General features: G+C 38.2%; 1 protein-coding gene across 6 annotated transcripts in view; it reads left to right on the forward strand.

Moving 5' to 3' along the window:
• The window catches only part of zfyve27 (zinc finger, FYVE domain containing 27), a 32,318-nt gene that overhangs the window by 9,632 nt on the left and 6,111 nt on the right, over positions 1-16,575 (forward strand). For 5 of the 6 annotated variants that reach the window (XM_088635304.1, XM_088635305.1, XM_088635302.1 and 2 more), the window contains exons 8-12: positions 3,313-3,437; positions 5,907-5,978; positions 6,953-6,973; positions 9,116-9,136; positions 10,227-10,368. In XM_088635304.1, the coding sequence (XP_088491430.1) occupies positions 3,313-3,437; positions 5,907-5,978; positions 6,953-6,973; positions 9,116-9,136; positions 10,227-10,368 (381 nt within the window). The remainder of the gene's footprint in view (positions 1-3,312; positions 3,438-5,906; positions 5,979-6,952; positions 6,974-9,115; positions 9,137-10,226; positions 10,369-16,575) is intronic. The other variant, XM_088635306.1, reaches the window with a different exon arrangement.

A 16,575-nucleotide genomic window follows, 5' to 3' on the forward strand; every position in this document is an offset into this window, starting at 1 on the left:
AGGGCTGCAGGTTTTCTTCAAGAATTTGCCTGTATTTTGCACCATCCATCTTCTCTTCTATCCTGACAAGTGCCCCAGTCCCAGCTGAAATGAAACACCCCCACAACAGGATGCTGCCACCACCGTGCATTACTGTAGGAATGGTGTTCTTTGGATAGTCAGATGTATTGGGTTTTCGCCAGATGTACCGTTTTGCATTCTGGCCAAAATGTTCGATTTCACCGCATCTTTAAGGTGCTTTTTAGCGAAACATAAACGAGACTTGATGTGGCTTTTTTTAAGGAGTGTGATTTTTCTTGCAACCCTCCCATACAGATTTGTGGAGCGCTTGTGATATTGTTGTCACAATCACACAATGACCAGTCTTTGCCATAAAGGCCTGTTACTTGTTCAAAGTTGCCATCAGCCTCTTAATAGCCTCTCTGATCAGTCTTCTTCTTGCTTGGTCATCCAGTTTGGAGGGAAGGCCTGATCTAGGCAAGGTTTGGGTGGTGCTATACGCTTTCCACTTCTTAATGATGGTCTTGACTGTGCTCCATGGGATACTTAAAGCCTTTGAAATCTTTTTATACCCATCACCTGACTTGTGCCTTTCCCCAAATTTATCTCGGAAGTTGTTTTGAAAGCACCTTTCCGCCCATAGTGGATTCTTTGTTTTGAAATGCACTTCCAAGCAGTGGAATCCTCTAGAAACAGCTGCTTTTATTCTGATCTAATCAAACTCACCACAGTTGATCACAGGTGGGAGCCAATTAGTTTGTTGTGTGATCTGTAAGGTGACTGTCCTGAGCAAGTTTACAAATGCAGTTGTAAGGGGGATGTTCACTTATCCAAATAAAGTATTTTACTGTTGTAGTATTAATTTCTGGAATGTTTTAGAATTTTATTTTACATGGCTAATGTGGGTTACTGTGTGTAAATAAAAATTGAACAAGCCTAATTTAATTTGTTTTTATTTTCAGAGTTTCATACAACAAAAGGTACACATTTTGAAAGGGGGTGGTGGCTTCCTGTACCCACTGTATTTACTATAGGACCAGGGAGCAATTACTGACGAATATCCAATATTCATGCAAACTAATTGGCTGGTTCTCACTGTGTTGCTCAGATGTGTTTATGATGGCTTCAGATGACAAAATATATTCAGCACTGCATTAAAAGTGGCATTGAGACACAAAATACAATTAAATCAGCCTGTGTAATGCATGTTTATAAGGTTTTTCATCAGGCCATACTTCAGATCTCCATTCCATTAAGCATCATTCCTAATTTTAATGATATATGTAAAGGACTCAAGAAAAGTAATGACACGGGCCATTTTATGGAAGGTCATGTTCACAAGATATGTCATTGATATTTTATTAATATGATACAAAACATAAGTCAAATTACGTTATTGTGCCTACGTAGAGAGAATTAGTTAAAGGTTAAATACAATACATGTATTAAAATTATTTGTAAATCTTAAAATTAAATTATGTTGTGAGAAACACAAAATCTGTTGTATTTATGCTGCTGAGGTTGGGCAGAAAGCTGATGTAACTTCACCTCTAAATGCTTCATCTGACAATGTTGACATCAGATACAGCCCAGGGTACTAACAGTGCTGGTGAATAGTCCCTTGGGAGTCATTGGAAAGCTAAATGTCTATCATAATTGTAGTTTTGGTGATCATATAAGTGAAATCCAGAATAGTTCTAGTGTTGTTATTGATACCAAGTGATACCAAATTACAATGAAAAATTCCAAGTCATTGCGATTGATTTAAATATATCATGACCAATCCCATAAGCTCCTTGTACCATTTATTCACCTACTATTCCTACTGTATCCTTTCGAGTATCATGTTATGAATGGTTAATTCTTTTATTTTATATTCTGTGACTGAAAGCTTTTTTATATACGAAATTAGTGATATTTAAGCAACTGTTAGCTAGCCCTAAGAGTTTGATTGTCAGTATAGTCCATCTGTTAAAATTCCAAGACTTAGGATAATTCTGAATAGCCTTTTTTGTAAAAGTCAAGTTAAAAAATGATTCGGAAATTAAATTTTGATTGTGATTCAAAGTGGCTTAGAATGTGTCCTTGGCAGCCTTTAAAGCTCTCGACCCTGACATAAAATTTCAGTCAAAATGATCACTGCAGACTTCACAGCAGTCTTGTTGCTGGGCTTTGTAAGCAGAATGCAGGCTCTGGGCTTTATACAGTATCTGCCCCAGAAGCACCTGCCTACCAGCAGGAATGCTTTCTGTGTTTCTTTGAAATTGATACCCTTGTGTTTAATCTCTGAATGAGCACATTTTCTCATTGGCAAAAGCAAAAAGTCTGTGAGAGAAATGTGTAAGCATTTGGGGATTTATTGGTGTTTTAATTATAATTTTAACATAGAAGTAGTCGAGGAATCCGTTTATGAATCAGGTTTATTTTTTCCTGAAATGGTTGCTTAATTGTGTTGCATGGGACAAAAAATTAGTGTAAAAAATTAGTAAATCTATACATGTTCACCTTTGTGAGTGAAGAAAACGGGCTGTTTGCAGACAAAACTAGAATAGACATGCTCCCATTGGAATTCTGTGCAGTTTTCCGTCAACCGTTAAATGGACTTAATGTGGTGTTTGCATTCGCCTGTAAACTTTATAATAAGTCATAGAAAGCACTTTCATTTTTTATTGGACAAAACCAATAACACAACAATGACAAAATACATTGCATAAAATTTCCTATTTGTTGAAAACATGCGCTTTCAATTTATAAATGCAAGTGATGTTTTCTTGCTACCCAGTAAAGTTCAGATACACACAACCACATTTGTATTAAAGGGCACCGTTTAATTAAAAAGAACAGCAAAAAACATGTTATACAAATTATCCGTCACTAGTATTCAATAAGTGGAATGATAGTTCAATAATACTTATTGAAAAGGAATTCAGTAAATGGGAAAAATATTTAAGTGGTTAGGCATTTAGGTTTGAGGCTGTGGCAATTAAATTGATTTAATTTGCTTATTATTGCTTTTTTCTTACTGGCTTAATGACAGCTTCAAACACCGGATCCATTAAAGTCTGGGTATGGGTTGGAAAAAGCACACAAAATTCTGGCAGGAGTATAGACTGGAGAAGGACAATTGTAAAAAAAGACAAGATGAATCCTGATTTATCTCAAGCCAACCTTAAGATTCTCCAGTTTAACGTCTGTTTAAATCCTGTTGTTGAGATGGGACCTTGATCACTGTCTGCAACTTCTCCTGCTTCACTGTGAAGTGAACTGTCTGACTCCACAAGATGCTCAAGGTGTTTTGTCTCCTTTCAACAGTGGTCTTGGAAATCAGGGAGTCATTCCATCAGGGTCGGCTCAAATCCCCAGAGGGAGAGACTGAAAACCCAGTGCTGGAACTGGGAGGGCTGGCAGACCAGACACCAACTCCCACCAGTGTGGAGGTAAGCATTGCTAATAGGCCCTACCATGTATGAGTGGCTCTACCTGCAACTGTGTACTGAATTGGTATGGTAAATTTTTCAATGGTGTTCAGTATACAGAAGATAAAACTAATAGATCTGTTTGACTACACCAGTTAAACATAAATAAGCCTCCAAATATGTTCATCTTTCTAAAGAAAATGTGCAGTAGGTGCACATTAGACGTTTTCAACATATCTGAATCAAAATATAATAAAACGTTGGAGATCAAAATAGTGTTCTTTAGCTGTTGCATCAACTTTCCTAAATCAAGACCGTAGGGAATAGTGCATTTATTCCTGAATGTGCAACACTAATTGTTGCCCACAGAAGCCACTGTAGTGTGTTGATTTTCAGTCTGTCATGCTCTTATTAGTGGTGCTGGAATTTAAGCAGAACTGGAGTGAAATCATTGAGTTTAAATAACCCTGCAATTAACCTCCTGAAATGGAGAAGCCCCCAGCAGAAGCTTAGTGGGTATTCCCATGAACTCTGTTTCTCCTTCCTTCCTGCTGTCTTCACCAGCAAGCAGGGCTGTAAATAACCAACGAGGGCTTAGTGTATGCAGACCAGGGCCTGCTTCAGAGGGAAATGTAAAATACTGTTTTATCAGTACAAAAGCATAGCCTGTCTGTGGCACTCTTTCCAAGTCAGGACAGATAAATCATCCCCACAGCCTACATGCTTTGTGATGCAGCTTCATTAACATAACACAGATTTCTGTGATACTAGTAGTAAATTAGTGCCTACAGTAGCAGGTGGTTACTAGTAGTAGCAATGCTCTGTATAAAAAATTAATGTGAAATTGTTAGGATGCGGCACAGAAAACCAGTCTTTCTAACTCTGCTCTTCTAACCGTTTTAAAGCACACATTCAATTTGGATAAAGTAAACAGGGATATCTTGGTTTCAAGTTGTTTTAGCCTATTTTTGTTGCTAGCCATGTGTATGGGAGAGTATGTTTTCAAAGCTGTTGTTTGCTTTCTCCAAGTGATACCAACGAAACTGTTAAGCTACTGACACTTCTGAAATCTACCACTCCGAAAAGCCACAATTAACAGATGTGTATCTTTCTAAAAATAAAGCCAGCATTTCTCAACATTCTGCTGTTGCAAAGGCATGAAAAAGTTATGTTGGCATTCTCAATGTAGGCGTCAGTTTTTGTAAAAAAAAATGGGAGATCAATTAAATTCACAGTATGACATTCCTCACATTTATGACAGTATAATCATAATGTTACTATTCTCAGATTTATTTTCATGTTTACTCTTCTTTATAGTTTGCAAATCTTTAAGATATCCAGTAACACCTCTTTGTCAAATTCTGACTTTCTGTAATTTTGCCAGTTCTGCCAAAATTGGCTCAAACATTATGGTTTATGGTTTCTACCTTGATTGTTGTTGGTCAAAATTATGTGTTTTTATTCACAGACTCATTGACAGATTTTGACAAAGGCATACTATTGTTTGTTCCAATATATTTGTTCATGTGCTTGATGCTTTTCAGCCCATTTTCAGTTCATCTTTCCTCTTCAGCCTTCATGAGCCAGTTGTAGAATATCTTTATTTAGTTTATTCGAAAAGGACATAGTGGACAATGATATGTCATTGTACAGTTTGTCATACTTCGTAGAAGTTGCAATTTTAAAATTTTCTTAATTTCCTAGTATGTTCTCCATCATTTGAATATTTATTTATGAAGACCCTTGCAACCCTCATTTCGATGGTGGGGGTTGATTATTTTAGGGCATAGTAAGGTTTAGGTTTTACTGTATATTATTATGAGCCATTCTTTTAACAATGTACTGAATACTTTGGCTACCAGATGGCCTGTAGTATTGAGTGTGGTAGTGTAGCTTGGTTTATACCAAATCCTTTGGAGTAGTGTGGTTTTGAAAAGATTCAGCTGGAAGGAGGAAGCAGTTAAACTGTAAGTTGATATTTATAGCTCAACAAACCTCAGCAGCTGTACACGCTGGGTGCTCAATAGGCTGTAAACTCAAATGCTGTCAGGACCCACACCACAGGAGAGCTGGCCTGCACATGTGCACAGATGTGTTGCCAGCAGAGTTCTTAGGCAGATGTGTCACCAGGCTGACACTGTCATCAGGATAACATCTGGAGACCACCACAAACCAGAAGCCACTGAAGAGCACTGCCAATCTTGGTGCATATGCTGTGAAAAATAGGCAGTGCTGAATTGCTGGGGTTCTGTAGAACTGTATAATTGTGGTCAACATTGGGAAAATGTTCAGGCCCTTTTTTCAAACCAACACTTCACTTACAGAAGGACACTTTGGCCAGAACCGTTTTACTCTAGGTTGAAACCTAATAGACCATGAGATTGTGAGTGTTGTGGTATACGGATATAATCCAGGAAGCAGTGCTTGTTGGATGTATGTTAAGGCATGTGAAGGGCAATTTATTGTCTTTGGTTCTTGTTCTTTGTACAGGATCTCTCACCGGGGAGCATTGAGGAAGCAGAGGAGGCAGAGCCTGATGATGACTTTAAAGATGCAATTGAGGTGAGGGCACACTTTTGAAGTCAGTACCAGCTGTATTCCTCTGGCACTGGCAATAAGAATTGTGAATAACAACATTGTGGTCATTATAACCGAATTCTACTTTACACCTGATCAAACCGTGTGCACGTACTCTCCAGTCAGTGTGTAGCATGTTCAGCACATTCATTGTCGTGCAAAACAAACGCTCACTCTCGAACTTAAATATGTGCAATCCTGTATCATCTTACAGTACTGTATGCGATTCTGTACCCACAAATTCCTTTACAAACACACATGCAGAAGAATGTCATATGCTACCACATGCAGGCATTGAGTAATTGTATACTAGTAGAGATACACGCGTTAATAAGAATCAACTTCAGATCGAGGGTTTTATCTCATAGCCCTCGCAGAGCAGCTGTTGATGAGGAAGGCTGTGTGGGTGGCCCTCTGCAGAAGTACCTGTGTTTTTGGCGTGGTGTGGCGTGGGTGGGTGAGTGCTGACTGGTCCAGGTGCTGACAGCATGGCGCGTGTATTTCATGTCCAGCTGAAGAGTCCAGTCCCAGCCAGCTGTGTGTGTTAAACCTAAAGGAGACTCTCCAGCCAGAACAAACACTCTCCACAGCAACTCCTCAGAGGAGGGAGGGGAATGTCCCCCCACACATGCACATACCAGCAAGAAGAGAAGAGAAACTGTGGTCTTTACAGCAGATCAAAGTTACAGTTAATGTTTGTATTAGGAGGACCACTTCACAATATCTGTGAAATATTGACATTATTGACACTATAGTTGTATACAATAAATTTGTCTTTGTGCGAGTTTTTATAGTGTTAAACATACAAAAGATTATTTTCAGTCTTTGAATTCCTTTAAGCATTGACTGTGTAATATCACTGTTTAAAATGTTGTGGGATCCCATCCCAAAGACGGAGCAAATGCCTTTGAATTGGAGACCTCTTCTAATGTTTGCTTTGTTTTACTTTGCTCTCCAAGGAGCCGCCTATGATACTGCCGGTAAGTATGCAGCTCTCCCTAGAGCGGGAGAGAGAAAATGTTCTGGAAGGTTGTGAAACAATGCCCTTTAAACACTCTTTCCAAAGATCATAGCTTGAAGAAACAACTGAGAATGCATTAAGATACTTTTTCCTTTTTAATGCACTGCTGGTCCAGATGAAATTATGCCAAAGAGTCTCTGGGAGTTGTTGATCAGAGAGATTTGAACTCAAATGTTTTTTCTTAATTATTAAACTCAGTTTTTGGGGTGAAACATGCTTTAAAAAATTAAGAGCTATAGTAGTGAAGGAAAACAGGTACATTTTTTTCATTTTCGCAATGAATCTCTTCCCATTATTTCTGTATCAGAAATAAAGTCTATAGTAGGTTGCAGTCTTCTTAATCTTCATATAATTGAAAGGAATACTATTTTAATATTAGGTACCTTTTTGCAAGATGTTGTACTGCTTACAAAAATGTAATGACACTGATGTACAATGAAAATGCATTAGTTTTGAGTTTTACAACAGTAGTTCATTGGTCACATAAATAAGTATATTAATTATTTGAGGTAGCATTGTTTTTTGGGATGATTTAGTTCAATTAAAATTAATTTAGATTCTTAAACAGACATTCAAAAATACATTATTTTAATTAATATGTCAATGAAGGATATATTCAACCAAGCTCCACTTACATAATGAAATTGGTTTCGATGAGCATGACTGAGGGTAGCCTTTCTGTCAGAGAAGGTCCTGAAATAATGTTCTGAGATGAGATGTTCTGCTTTAACAATCAGCACGTTAATCCTAAAGGAACCATGGATCCATCAGTGTGAGGAACAGGCTAGACAGCAAAGGATTAAACCCATCCTGGTCCTTCTGATGCACCTACATAATCATTTTCAGACTGCAGTGGCTAAAGCATGTGCAATTACAGGAAGAAATAAGCAGTATCACATGACTGTAATCACTATTAGTGTGAAAATAATCTCCATGCTCAAAGGCCTTTCAAGGTAACGTTGACAGCTGAGAGACAGAAGCACCATCATCTGTGGGCCAGAGAACATCTGAGGTGGAAGCAGAAAGAGTAGTGGAGTGTTGTGTTCATTAATTGTACAGTATGTCATTTTGCCCTTGAGCAGACTGAAGACAGCATGTGTGGGGAAGTCAGAATAAGGCAGAATAAACATTCAGCCTGTCAGAATGAGGCTGATTTTGCAATTATTCAACCAGTTGACATGGTGACAGAAGTTTGTTGATATTGGGGAAATGCATGAACACCTTTATTGTACATTCACTACAGTCTTATTGCTCAGCAGTACATTAAGAAATTCTTGGGGCCAATAGTTTTTCCATTCCTGCAAGCCAATCAAGAAGCAACGATTTTCCAGCAGGACGCTGTGAGACCTGTGAGACCACTGCTAGGATTACCGTGGCGTGACTTCACAAAAACAGTGTCAAGGTCCTGCCATGAAAGGCTTTTTCTCATGACCCTCTCCATGAGTTCACTAGAACATCTTCAGGATCAAGTCATCAACATACCAAATCCATCAACAGGAGACAACAGTAACCAACCTGCACTGGGCACCTGCAGCTGCACGAGAATAGTGGTGCAAAGCCTCACAGCAACCTGTCTAGAGGCTGATCGGGTGTATGTATCAGTGCTGTCAGGATTGTTTCCAGTCTTAGGGAGCTTATACCTAATACTAATGTTTTCATTTTGACAGTGTCAAATTACATACTGGAAAGTAATTGTTCACATATTTTCTGAATATTTTTGTATTTCTGTTTAAGTTATATTATACCTCTATTAGACCTAAGTGCTGAGTTTTATTTGTGCACCTGTGTAATATCACAGAGGGACTTTTTTTTTACTATTTCTGTTTTTTATTGCCACCAGTGTAAAAAAGAAAGTATGGTTTTCAAATATTTTTGTATACACTTGTATTTAACTTTATGGTGGCTCGTGTATTTGCAAGAAGTTGAGAAGACAAAATGCTTAAATGCCTTTTGTAAACAATGAAAACACTTAAGACTTGTGGTAAACATTATTTTAATTTAATGGAAATTTCATTAAGATTAATGAAATGGAAAACCAACTGAAATGTGCTTTAAAAATGAGGATGTAAACTACACGCTTTGTTTTCTTCTGCTTTCCAAGGAGCCACCACTGGCTTTGATGGTAAGTTCCCAGACTCTTTCAAGGAGTGAGGCAAGGGGAATGGCAAAAGGAAATAAGAATGGTTTGCATTGCTCATTTTGAAGAACTGAGTGTTTTCTGTTTCCTTATCTTTAAGTTTATTTACAACAGACAGTGATACCACCTTTACTCTTATCCAAGGGCCTGAAGAGGAAAGTGACTCCATTATAAAGTGGCAAATTCAGTTTTTTTTTATCCACTCTAGCTAGGGATCTGACAGTAGCCATCTGTAACTCTCGTGGTCCCGAATAACAGGTTATTTTTAAAAGCTCTTTTTAAAAATCTTGTTTTAATCTCCATATTTATAGATCGCTTTTGCTCTCCAACAAAGAACTTTGTTTCTTGGACTTTATTTGTAGAGACAAGCCACTGCACAGTATGCATACCCAGTCAATGCATAAAACTTTTTTATAAAAAGTATTTATCCTGGGACAAAGCAAGTGGGTTTTCAAATGCCGGTGGCTTGTACTGTGCCTATTGTGGCTTTTTTAGTTCTTAAAGAGAGGCACTGTGTGCTGCTGCCCTTTGCAGCACATCACCAGTGACTGGCAAGGATTATTTATACCACTGTAAGGCGACAGGTCTGTGAAGTCTGGGAGCAGCTAATGAGTTTACCAGTCTTCCCAGGGGACTGAAGATCCCGCTAGTGATCAGGGCCTCCAGCCCTAGATGAGTTATTGGTTCTGTTATTTATATAGGTGAGACTGAATGCCCATTTGCCAGGACTGTTCTTGCAATCCCTACATGTTTATTTGGAGAATCAGGTCTTCATAAGGACCAAGGTGCCTCAATTCCATTCATGTGCAAGAACAATCCTGTACCAAGGTGTCTCAGTCTAAAATGGCATGCCATTGCAGTTCTCTTGTTTTCACTGGTGACTTTGAAGGGAATGGGTAGGAGATCTCCTCTCCAAATCAAAACTGACTCTTCCATGGGCTGACAGAGAATCACTTTATACTGTACATTACTGGCACTCTTCCCTGTTATGAAAGGATAAAGCTTTCATTTGGATACTATAGCCTAAACCCCACCTGATGAGAGAAGTTGTAACTTCTATGTGGTCTCTCTGCAGGAGGAAGATGAAGTCTTACCCGGTGCTGCTGACTTTGATATGGTCCCTGACAATGGCCTTCTGAGTAGGAATGAGCCCATCCGCAGCAAAGTGTCCAAACTTACTGAGAAACTTCGCAAACGCTACCCTACCAACAACTGTGGTATGTAATGGAATGAAATAACTTTATGCCTTTTGTTTTTTATAAATGAAATAACTTCAAACATCAATTTATTTACGATCCTCAGTCACTCCTGATGTATTGTTTTTGTTTGTTCCAAACCCCTGAAATTTAAAAGCAAGGCTGCTTTCTTTTAACCCTCTGCTCTGAGCTCAAGGCTGCATTGTCTTTTACTTTCTCATTCTCAGTGCATGTGCAGCACCAGTAGGCCTCATGGATTTCTAACATAGTCACTTAAACTGTATTATACTGTGCTGGCTGATAAATTCCGTGAGATTAGCTCAATTCTATTCTTAAATTACTACATGAATGCTGATTCATGGATATAGTATGGAGCAGCTTTAAAAGTCCTAATCTAATTTTAAAAACTATAAACAACTAAATCATTTTTTTAAATTTCAGAGCATGAAATTTGAATGACTTTTTTTTAGTTTCTATACACCTGAACAGCAGCCAAATGCACTGCAGGAGGCTTTTGGAAGTTGGATACCTTAACCTTTCCCTCTCTGTTAGTACAGAGAGCAGACCAGGCTGAAAAAAAGCAATAGCAAATACAAAGCAGCAGAAACTTTTCCATGTAACCTTGGGGGATTATCTGATATCTGTTATATGTCATCTTATATATTGAAGCAAGTGAGATAGGCTCCAGTGAACAATAGGCATTTCAGTATGTCTAGCATTGATGTCCAGTGTGAGCAGTGTTCAGTTCAGGACAAAGATGTAGAGGCATCATTTTGCTCTTTTTTATATAAGAATCTAAGAATATTTGATTTTTTATCAAAATACATTTTTAAAATGCATTAACTTTACAACATATCCAAACAATAAGAGAAATGCATATTCAACATCTTTCAAAACTAATTCAGTTACTCTTGCGCTGTTGTGGTAACCTGTCAGATGCCCTTTTTATTATTAACTTGCATCAGAAAACAACATTTCAGACCATAATGCAGCTGGGCATCTTACAAAAGACGATATGGAAGCAGAAGCTGTACATCCACCATTTGTTCTCTGATTGAAGAGAACTTTAAAGAAGTAGAAATGTTGTTTGTGTTGTTAAAAACTATTTATTCAGCAGCATTTTGGTGTGTGCTGTGGGTTAATAAGTGGTTTCCTGATCAGATATGTAGCACATACCCCATAACAGAGACCAGCAGAGGTCAGTGTTGTACAGTGGAAAGCAGGCCAACACCAGCCCTCAGACTGCATTCGCATGTTTTGTCCATAAGGCCTCATAACTTACATGCTTCAGGGAAGTCAGTTTGCATCACTACCGATAAAACTACCCTTAAGAGAGGAGAACAAGCTGCACAGTACCATCTGATAAAACAAAATGACTCATCTTTGGAGGAATGTAATCACCAGACTGTACTGTAGGTTTTTTTTGTCTTTGTAAATTTAGCATTGAACATGAGTGTGTGAGTCTGCTACTTGAAGTTTAATGGATGATGAGCGTAATTCACAAAGCAGTCTGGGTCTTCTAAGGGAAACTACTAATCAGACTGTGTGATTGGCATTTGGTAGCATTTCAGTGTTCTTGGCAGTACATTTATAGTGAAAGTGTTCTGCATTTTTGTGTAGCATATAACCCTTTGTGTGTTTATCTGCTGTGTTTTGGTTAATCTGTTAACCCAATATAACTACTTGTAAAAGCTTTTTGACTACTAATATTTACAAAAGAGAAAAAAATATCTACTGTATCCAGAATAAGATTTTAATACCTTTTTGTGTTCAGACATTTTTCTTGGAGATGGCCAGCTTTGCTGCCTTCATTTTCTTTTCACAATAAGAACTTTACTGAACCTGTCAAAGTTAGTAATGGCTTAGAATGTTTTTGTTAGAACTGCAGGAGAAGTGCTGGAGGTTCAGGAATAATTTAATTGGTGTGATGATGTAAAACAGCCTTACTATTCAGTTTGGATTCTGTGTATTTAGAAATACTTTTTGACCAAGTTCCAGGAAACAAAGGGGTTAAGAACACAGTCTAATTGTCTTTTAATAGTCATTAGTCTGTTGTAACTGCCGTAAAACATACTTTTAACATAAGTGCTGTTAGGCTGTGGACCTCTGAGAATGTATGGCTGATAAGTGGAAAGGGTAGGACACAGCAGCTGGGGAGTTCTGTGATCTCTTTAACATAGAGAAAAGATACCTAGCCTTTTGTGAATTTAACACTTCATTGCCAGTAGTAATAAGCATAATAAAAGATTAACACATGTGGTATCGATGTCTAGATGCATATTCCAGTATAAAAAATTCTCCAGGAGAGTTTCTGTAAACTACAGTAATTCTTGGAGAAGTCTAAAATCTTTGACAAATAAATTAACTGATGATGGTCTACAGCCTTTTAGTGCACAAACGAGCAGCACTTACACATCCTTTGTCGCCTGTGTAGTCTTATATAATCTCGGTAGAAACCTGTTTTTCTCATCATGTTTGATATTAATTGTTTAACAATTACTGGGAGATACAGTGAGGACTACCAGAGACATTCTTGTGCTTGTCTCCCTATATCTGTCTCCCTCCCATTTAGCAGAATAAGATCATGGGGCTGCTGGTGCAGTGGGTGAAATACATGAAGGGTTCCCACAAGAGTAGAACAGCCACTGATGCAGAACATCGAGGTTTGATCGGCCATACAATACACTTCTGATCTAGCACATCTGTGCAAAACCCAGAAGCCCTAATAATTACCGGTCATGAAGTTAGATAACAACATTCTTGTTTGTATATTTGAAGAAAGTCAGAGATGCTGGGGGTGAAGTTTGTAGCTCAGGAATGATTAACCTTATCATCATGTGCTGCAATAACTGACCTGTAACATGTTTTCCACAGTCACAAAGCGATAACAGGCTCATTGGCACAAAAGCCCAGGAGCTCCAGTATTGCTGCCTTTCAGAGATAAGGTATTGAAGTCCTTCCCAAACACACTTGATTATATGGGATCAGGCATAGCAGAAACTATGAGCAAGCCCCACATAGAGCACCATGTAGCCTTTAAGCATAGACCCAGAAAGGTCCAGTAAACCACAAGCCTTACAATGAGAGAGGCAATATGGAGAGAAATTTTCTGCTTTCAGGCAGTGGTTGTCAAACTACTGTTTCCATATTTATTTAATTCAGAATGACTTTTTATTTTGCCAAGAATTTGCTTTTGTTTCTTCCAATGAAAACATTTATCAATTAGTTTGAATAACGGAGAAGTACTTATTTGCTTTGCTAGGAATAAATTCATTATGGTTTTATCTTTATTGCCCACTGAGATACAGGAGACTTTAAGTTTATGTTTTTTACTCAAATGAGAAATTATAAAAGGTCTGAATTTTGATTAAGACCAGCAGTGATGTCTGCAGATCAGAGAAATAGGAATGGTGAGTAGATTAGCCCATCACATAAAAAGTACTTCAAGCAGTGGTGAAAACCAAGGAGTAGAACTTGAGGAGCAGAGAAGCCCTATCAATGTTCAGTGTAGTTGAAGAGTGACCAGAGATCCAGAAAGCATGTATGCACAAGGCATTGTTCTATATAAATTTATACTCAAGCATGCATTGCAAACATATGGTCACGTGAGATGAGAATTTGAGATACCTTATCTGCCCAAATGTTTTAAGGATGAAAGCATAAGCCAGAAACACTGATTTCTGATGGGAAACCAATAAAACTGTCATTACTGTGAATAAGTCAGTTATTACTACTTGCCAGGCAATCCATAGATGTCCATCACTCTGGAAAGCTGACAAAGTATTCATTCCTTAACAGGTCTTTTGTTTAAAGAGGGTTACCTATTACACAAACGCCCTTAGATAAATGAGTTAACAGCCACCCCTTCAAACAGTAGAGCAATAAAGTAATTAGGCCTAATCAAGCCTATTTGTAAGTCCCAAGCCCTCACACACACTCAATGGGCCAATGACCTACTCAGTTGTTAGAACGATCAATATCCCTGGGGGCCTGTGCCTCGGTTGGTATCAGACCTCTCAGTAAGCCTTGAACTTCCAACCTCCTTTATAGTGAGTGTCTAATAACTGCCACAGCTTCTGCTGTTTGGTCACAACATCACACCCCTTTTAATAACCCTTGTCTATCCGATTCAGAGTCATGGTAGCCCAGACCCTGTCCCAAGGTGGCATATAGCCTAGATGGGACACCAGTCCATTGCAGGACACACTCACAGTCACACCAGGGCCAATTTTTACAGAAGCAAATTAACCTACCACTTTGTCTTTGGAGAAAACCAGAGCACCGGGAGGCAGAAAGAAAAGGATATTCCACTACATTTTAGTTCTTTTAAAATTATCAGGAGAAACGTCGTGCCAACACCTCTTTGAGCTGGCCTTTTGTCAGTTCCCAAATGAGATTTCATACTCTTGGAGGCAGGTCTGCTCTATGACTCCAATGCTGTGGAATGATCTTGCAAGTCAGTCAGCACTTTTGGATTCCATTTCAAAATTTACAGTACTTTTATACTCTAGCTTTTCTGACTTAATTTACTGCATTAAATTGTGTGTACATGTCTCTACTGGTTTTGCCCTTGCCTTGTTTTATTGTAAAGCACTTTGAGATGATTTCACAAAGGGCACTATATTAAACAAAGATGGTTATTATTTATAAGAGTTGTTGGGAATTGCATTAGCTACTATTGTGGTTCTTGCATTATGTGTTTAATCTCAGCTTAGTACTTTATTACACACATTTATATGTGTACATAGTATTAGAGCATGTTATCAAATGCTTTGAAGCCTTTAAATAGATTCAGAGTTGAGTCTATATAAATCAGATACACATGGTAGAGGATTCTACAGTTTTCAATGGGAAATAAATGGGTGTAACCTAATGGGTTATAAATTCTACACTATATGCACAAACACCTCCATCTGACAGCTAAAGAACACTATGAACTGGAGAAGTTGAGTGTCTGTTGTAAAAGCTCCATGCTTCCCTCATGACAGAAAGTCACTTTTCAGCCTGCTGTGAAGAATCTACTTAGCAAAGCCATTCCAAAAAGACTAAAAGCACGCATTTGAGGTGATAGACATGAAGAGAGGTTGTGTAATTCTGGCCTGATCACATCTGGCTCATATTGAGAGAATCTAAAAGCACAAGCCCTGTGGATGTGGAACTGCAGTGTCAAGATGAGAATTGAATGGCAGAGTAGGTGGCCTACTGCATATACTGTACTGTAGATTATTTATTTCTGAGTCTTCAAAGCCTTGTGTCACTTTGTCTCTGCTTCAAAGAATACACAGACTAATGTTATTCAGATTACAACTGAGATATTTGAAAATGAATAAAAAATAATCTCTTAAAAATACATATTACTCATTATTAAATGATTCAATTTAATTTTAAAAGATCACGGTCTTAAATCATCTGACCTTTTTGAGTCGGGCTGGTTCTGGTTCCACTGACTACAGGGAAGATACCATAGGAAGTCAAATTCATATGGAATGGTAGATCTTTGCCTGACAAATTCTTTTCCACCCAGTATGCTGTAGTGAAAAGAAAATGTCTTATGAATTTCATTCCTCCATAAATAACTTATAAGAAGCTGTAAGCGTATGCACTGGCACAACGTAGCCCTGACATGAGCTATGCCGAGTGAGAGGATCAGGCATACTGTAATCACTGACTGCCCCTGCTCAGGAGATGCAGCAGAATCCTGTTTTCACGCAGCTGTCATGCATTCTTATAGGTAACAATTATGAACAATATGGTGGTGCTGCATCATTAGGTAGTTTAGAATTCCCCAGGCTTCACTGATTTACATGCAGAGCAAGTAAATAAGGGATTTAATTGCACATGAAAATGTGGCCTGGCAGGAGGTTGTTTAAGGGAACTTATATGGTTAATATGAGATCATATAACCTAATTTAAAACATTTCAATGTTATGTAATTTTCAGTAAAGGAAAAAGTCCTACAAAACTGAGATGAGCGTTTGTTTGGATTAATTTCTATATATACAAGTGCTGGGCAAGAGAGTGATGTTTGATAAAGCTGCTTTGTTGTTTTTGGGTTCCCTCTGCTTGTTAGATCCTTTCTGCAGTCGGCACTGACAGATACCCGAGGTCTTAATGGGCTAGCACTGATGCGTACTGTTTCTCACACCTCATCTAATGAAACTATCACGAGTGGAATGCTAAAAACACATGCATTTTCATGCACAGCCTGTAGTTCCTCTGTTCCTCCAT

Source organism: Lepisosteus platostomus, chromosome 6 (genome assembly GCF_059453375.1).
Source record: "Lepisosteus platostomus isolate fLepPlt1 chromosome 6, fLepPlt1.hap1, whole genome shotgun sequence".
Classification (NCBI taxonomy): Eukaryota; Metazoa; Chordata; class Actinopteri; order Semionotiformes; family Lepisosteidae; genus Lepisosteus; species Lepisosteus platostomus.